Source organism: Sturnus vulgaris, chromosome 2 (assembly GCF_052056855.1).
Source record: "Sturnus vulgaris isolate bStuVul1 chromosome 2, bStuVul1.hap1, whole genome shotgun sequence".
Taxonomy (NCBI): Eukaryota; Metazoa; Chordata; class Aves; order Passeriformes; family Sturnidae; genus Sturnus; species Sturnus vulgaris.
This window is the reverse complement of record NC_142244.1, coordinates 58,506,918-58,513,153: the sequence shown is the minus strand read 5'-3', so window position 1 is coordinate 58,513,153 and position 6,236 is coordinate 58,506,918. Positions and strand designations below refer to the sequence as shown.

The following is a 6,236-nucleotide window of genomic DNA, read 5'->3' as shown; positions in this document are numbered from 1 at the left end:
GCAGTGGATGTAGGACTGGTGGGCAGGGCCTGCATCCCTCCTCAAGAATCTCTGTTTTCTCTGCTGCTCTCTGTGCTTTATGCACTTACAGATATTCATTGCTGTATTTCCTTAGATCCTTAACAAATGCACTAAATGCCTGTCCTGAGGGAGTTCAGTGTGATAGGTTATGTAGCTTTCTACTCTTTTCACAGATTTCAGGCATAGCATTACCTGTGAGCACGTGGCCTGAGTGAATTCTGGCCTTTCTCAGCTTTGGACAATTTATCATGGATCTGGAATAGTAATAATAGTTTGCACTCTGGGAACCAATTAGATTTCCCATGAAGCATGGGTGCCTTTGAAAAGTTATGAGGGCACAAAAAGTAAATAAGGTGCAATGAAAAACAGTTCTTTATAAATACAGTAATTTTACTTGGTGAGAACTAAGAGCTGTATGTTACTTTCAGAGCAGCAAAGGAATTGTCAGGGGAATTACACAGTTTTCCTGGTGGCAGAAGAGAACTGCCACCAAGCACTGATTGACAATTATAAAAAAAAAAAAAAAAAAAAGAGAGCATTATAATGCGAGCTTGGTCCTAATTCACAGTTTTCTCACATTAAGCTGTACAAAGTCCACAGATGCCACCTCACCAGTACACAGTGCTCTTCTGATTCATGTCCTGCTTAATTAATGAACAGCTTCTTAGGTTTGTGGATGAATTTTAGCTCCAAAGTGGCTTGCCATACAGCAGGCAATGAGAGTTAGGCATTCAGTGGTGCTACTCTCTGCTGCTTACCTTGTCTGCTTGCCTGAAAAGTACTGGGCTTAAGTGGCTGAGCAACTTGAAGGAAAATGCTCCCAAATTCTTGACAAGTCTGTTCTTCATATGGTGGAGGAGGCTGCCAGAAGTGGGAGAAGACAGAGAACTGGCTCTAAGCAACTCAAAATACAGGTTTGCAAGGCTGGAGGCACCAGGATCTATTTCTCCATCAAGCTGAAAGCAGCAATTGCTGGTACTTGCTGTAGGACCAGTGCTGCTCATGTGCTTTTTGCCACCAGCTGACAGAGACAGGGCCCTATTTTCCAAGCAGAAGCCAGATCAAAACTGCTGTTCATTTAGGCAGCAGTGGACACCGAGAGCTTAAGTTTGTGATTAGGCTCATAACAGAATTAAGCTGCACTTAGAAGGGCGAGTGAGGTCAGATTGGGGTTTTGGTTCAGTCCAAGTTCTGGAGGAAATAGAAACTACCTTATCTCTACAAGAGCACAGCAGCCAGCCATTCTGCTTGCTCTCCCCTTTCTAAGGCTAGAACAGATGATTTCTAGCTAGGGTAGATGATTTACAAGAAGGTGTAAAATCCTCATCATACACCTAATTATGCTTTACTACTCTGTGGGGGGACATTTCCTTCTAAGTCCATCTGGTGATCAGACTGTACCCTGAGGCATGTGGATTGATTGCCCTCATGGTTTTTTCTCCTAGTTAGTCTAAATGCTGATGCTTTATTTTTATTCGTGTGAATGTCTAAGCCTTTTTGAAGCATTGAAAATTATGATTAATTGTGCAATGAAAATCAATAATGGGAGTGCTTACAAAGCCAGCTTGATTTGGGAGTGAATCCCAAAGACAGCTGCTTTCTCTAAGAGGGATGGAAAAAGTTCAGGGAAAGCAGCAGCAAAAGATTCTAGATCCTGGTTGGTATTTTTGGTGATGTTTGTCATAGGATTAACCCCTTCAGCATCTGCTGAGAGAGACCTTTATTACAGGCTGCTATTAACAATTCATGAAAGCAAAACCTCAAGTCCATCAAATAAGTAAGAATACTCGGTTAAACAGAAATGCACTGAAAAGTGAAAATATTTATACTCCTCTACCAGAATACAGCTATTCCCACACCTTCGGGGCAGTGACAGGTTCGTTTTTCAAGTGAGATTCCAGAGCCAGGGCTGCAGATCTGGTAGATATTTACTGTACATCCCTGCCAGCAGCACTTGCTCCTTTTTGCGCACTGGCTTTTGAGTGCTGGCTTTGTGCCGAGAGCTCAGTATCCAATTTTTGTTCGGTTTCTCAGAGGATCGCAGCGCTGTCGCTCCCTGCCTGTCTCAGGAGGTCCGGGTGCAGTGAGTGCCACCTCGTGGTTATCTGTCCCTGCTGCAGCGCTTCCCAAAACCCAGCCATGGTGTTCCCAAAAGCATCCGGCGGGCAGAGCGCTGGCAATGGGGAGCGCGGCGTGCCAGGGTGCCTGGCTGCGGCGCTGCGATGCTGAGGAGGAGGAAAAGCAGCCCTTTCACAAACCATAATTCAAATAACACCAAATAAAAATCACATCACCTGGCCCCTCTCCAGTGCCCGAGGCAGAGGTAGCTTTCAGTCTCCAGAGCCCCTGAAGTCCTACGCCTTTGCTAGTGGAAATGCATGATGCATGGAAGCCTCCTCTCTCTGCCTATCTCAGGAGACTCCTCTAAAAATCCTACCCCTGTACAAAAAGCTGAGCTCCTAAGAGCTGGTGAATGGGAAATGCCTGAATATCTCTTCTACTCTCTGGGGATGGCAAACGACTGCATTCATTTGGGGTCAAGGGAAAAGCCATCCTTCTCACCCTGGTTCTGCTGCCAATTCCAATCTGTCTTCTACTCCGTCCTTCACGACTGCCCCTGAGCCTGGGGTGAGACCATCTCCCTGAAAAAAGAAACCTGAAGCAGGGCTGTCTTCAGGCAGGATTACCCAGTCCTTTAAACCTACACCATTCATCCAACAAAAACTGGTCCCTTCATTTTGCAAATGCACACACATGCATGTGACTCACACAATACATGGTCATCCCACCTGAGAGAAGCTCTGCAGTGACAGTTTTCCCTCTCTGGTTTACCTCTGAAGGAGGTCCCAAGTCAATCACAAGGGGAGAGGAGCTGCCTTTTCAGTGCCACCCCTCTTTTCTGGCAACAGCAGGTCCTACACCTGAAGAGAGGAGGAGTGGTGTAGGGGCCATGGTCTCATAATTCCCTCTTCCTGGGCAATAAGCTGGGGTGACATCTCCATTATAACACTTTGGATGTTCTCCTCCTCTGTAAGCACTGAGACCAGATGGAACGAGTTCTAGGATGCTGTTCTTTTCCCATCCTGTATTAAATTCTTAATAGGAACAGGGCAGTCAGATCTGATCAGGAACAGGATCTGGCCATTTCTGCAGAAACAAAGCAGCATATTTGCATTGCAGAATGCTTAAAGAAACAAAATTTATGGTTACCTGGGCAAAGGAAGAGAATGTTGGGCAGTGCACCAAATGGGGAAATGATACTGAAAGTCCAGCCAGAACAATGTCCCATCTTTAGTAGTGTCTCAGAATGGCATTTTCAGAAATGGCCTAGGAAATAATTCTTTCCATTCTCTGCAATCAATGGTTTCAATAACAATACAGAAGACACATTCTCAGCGAGCCCAGGGAATATTTTTACCTCTGTCCCCATTTCAGCTCTATGACACACACCAACTAACATATCCACTTCTAAAAGCAAGGACTACATATTTGGCTTTATAGAACATTTTATTTGGAGAGACTTCTCATGTCATAGAATATTGGTTCTTTGTTAAGGCAGTTCTGAAGGGCTGGAGGAAAGGGAGAGGGAGAGGGAGAGAACTGAGACTGTGTCAACGGGATTACATTAAGGCAAAATTCCCTCCTTCTGCATTTCACCACAGTAAAATCCACATAAAGGCCAGTAAATGTCTCATGCCAAGGAAGAGATTCAGTGCAAATATATCCCACTGACTATCCATAGACAGGGCTAGGTCCTCAACTGAGGCAAATTTACAGTGCCTTGTTAGCTGCAAAGCAAAGCTGATTTAGCTCTGTTGAGGATCCCAGCCTGGGTTCAGGGGAGCATTTCAGTGTGTGTTTCTTAAGCAAGCACAGGTATAAATGCTCTCCTGAATCAGAGCCATAGCCCCTCGAGTGCAAGTCTGTGAAGTTAAGAGAGTTTAATTTTTATTGTCTACATAAATATGTCATCCTGCATCCCTTTGTTCACTTCTCATTGTATTGCTACTAACTGAGTACATTCCCTTAGTTTTTTTAACATGGTTTTCATTTCTATCATGCTTAGCAATCTTTTTTAAGCATACTATGACACAAAAATGAATTATCCCTTGGAGAGTGTTTGTTGCAAAGGTTCCAGAGTTTGGGTGTTCTTGGAGGACCAGGCTGCAGTGTGGTGTTTTCGGTGAGCAGTAATGTAATCTGTGAGTAATGCCGTGGATGGCCGAGGCATAACTTGCAGGGAAAAGTACTGCTCAGCTTACATACCAGCAACACATCACAGACACCAAACACTTCTTTCGTTCCACAAGAATTTCCTCAGAGGATCTTACCATTCCAAAAATACAGTCACTACTACTTGCATTGGCTTGGGGAAACCTGTTTTGTTTTCCGAGGTACAAACTGAAGGTAAATATGGCAGAAGTGCTACAAAAAGCATGACGACATTTTCAGCAGAAGCAGAGTATAACATTTCATAGTCCTAAAAGCTGTCTGTCACTGGATGACCTTTCACAGAAAACCCTGGTATCCATTAATGAAAGGATATGCTTAGGCCCCAGTGTCAAAAACTTGTTTAGGAATATGAAATGGTTATAGCTAGCAAAGTGGAAAATAAGGCAAAGAAATCAAGCACATATTACTGTTCCAAACAAAGTATTTCCTGGATACACGTGAATACACAACTTCTGTATGACCTGGAACCATGTATAACATTCATGCCTTAAAAGCATGAGCACCCTGCATATTTCTTTGATACAGAGAAGAGTATCCAGTTTGAAGGAATCTAAAGGGAGAATAACAGGCATCAGTGCAAGTCTTTTGTGCTTTAAACTTTCTTCATGCCTTTTCCCATAAGACAAGCAAACACCGTCATGACCATTTTGGGTTTTACTTCAACCAGATCCTCTGGGAGGGCATAGACTCTTGCTCCAATTTTTCTTGCCATAGAGATGGCATATCTGCATTGCAGGGGTGGGAACAAAAAAGAAAAAAAAGACAGAAATTAGTGCAGTAGAATTATTTTTCTCCCTGTTAAGTGTTTTACATGATCAATACCAGAATGGGTTTCACTGATTCACCAAAGTTAAGCTCTTCTATAGGAATGTATGAGACAGGTTCATAAAGAATTACTTTTATACTAAAAGGCAGAGTGCATTTCCTGATGGTTAGAGCACTGATTACCTGCAGGATGGGAGACTGCAGGTCAGATCCTGGTACGAAACATTTAATCTTCCATCCTCTGAAAGATTATCCTCACCACTACCCATTCTGGTCTTGCTACCCCTCAATCTCTGAGACTCAGACTTTGCACATAAACAAACTTGCAAGGATGGAAGCAGAAGATTGATGTCAGTGGACATCAGTGTTGTTGGAAATCAACATTTTGGGACTTGTTTCAGTCATACCCAGAATGTGCAAGTTGACATTTCCATCACCCTGCTTAGAGCCACTGGCTGTTCACCAGTGGGCTTGTCCCTTCTCTCTATTTTTTCATTAAAAAAAGCTAGAAAATCCCAGGTTCTTCCCACTTCAGAGCATATACATTTGTGAAATTTTCCCCAAAATGCAGAAATGAGAAACAATGGGAGCATGGGGGAATGGGGGTGGGAAATAAGGAAAAGAACAGCAGAAGAATGAAGAAATAAAGTACAGAGAAAAGCACACATAGGATTGCAAGAAAAGAAAGAGAACAGATGGTAAGAAATGGAAGGGGAAGAATAAGAGTGGGAAAAGTCTTTACGAAAATAATGGCAGCTCTAATTACTTTACGGTCATCCTTTTCTCCTTTGTAGTTACTGCAAAGAAAAGGAGAAGTTAAACTGATGATCAGACCAGGAGGGGATCTGTGTAACTCTGGAAGGAGAGGGAGATGCCCCCAGAATTGACTCTCTGCTAGTAAATCATTTGCATTCAGGGAAAAAAAATCAATATCCACATCTACAGAACCAGTTTTTCAGGCATGAATCCTGTCCTCCCCTTTCTCTCTTAAATATGCCCTTCTTCCACCTGTAGGTGACTAAAGAGTTGTCATGACCTCTAATCCCTGTTTTCCATGGCTCATTATTGTTGGCATTGTTCCCTGATCTCTGAAAGAATTTTAAATTTAGTATGAGAAAATAGGAGCTTGTGAAACCAAGTGATTTCAATCCTTTCAAGGGATTTATAAAGCAGGAACTATAACATTACACACTCCATTTGCATTGATAGTTTTTTTA

General features: G+C 43.0%; 1 protein-coding gene across 6 annotated transcripts in view; it reads right to left on the bottom strand.

Annotated features, from left to right (window-relative positions):
- Window positions 1-3,509: 3,509 nt before the first annotated feature.
- LCP1 (lymphocyte cytosolic protein 1) overlaps window positions 3,510-6,236 on the bottom strand; it is a 48,064-nt gene continuing 45,337 nt past the window's right edge. For all 6 annotated transcript variants that reach the window (XM_088159686.1, XM_088159688.1, XM_088159689.1 and 3 more), the window contains one exon: window positions 3,510-4,979. In XM_088159686.1, the coding sequence (XP_088015812.1) occupies window positions 4,847-4,979 (133 nt within the window). In that variant the 3' untranslated portion in view covers window positions 3,510-4,846. The remainder of the gene's footprint in view (window positions 4,980-6,236) is intronic.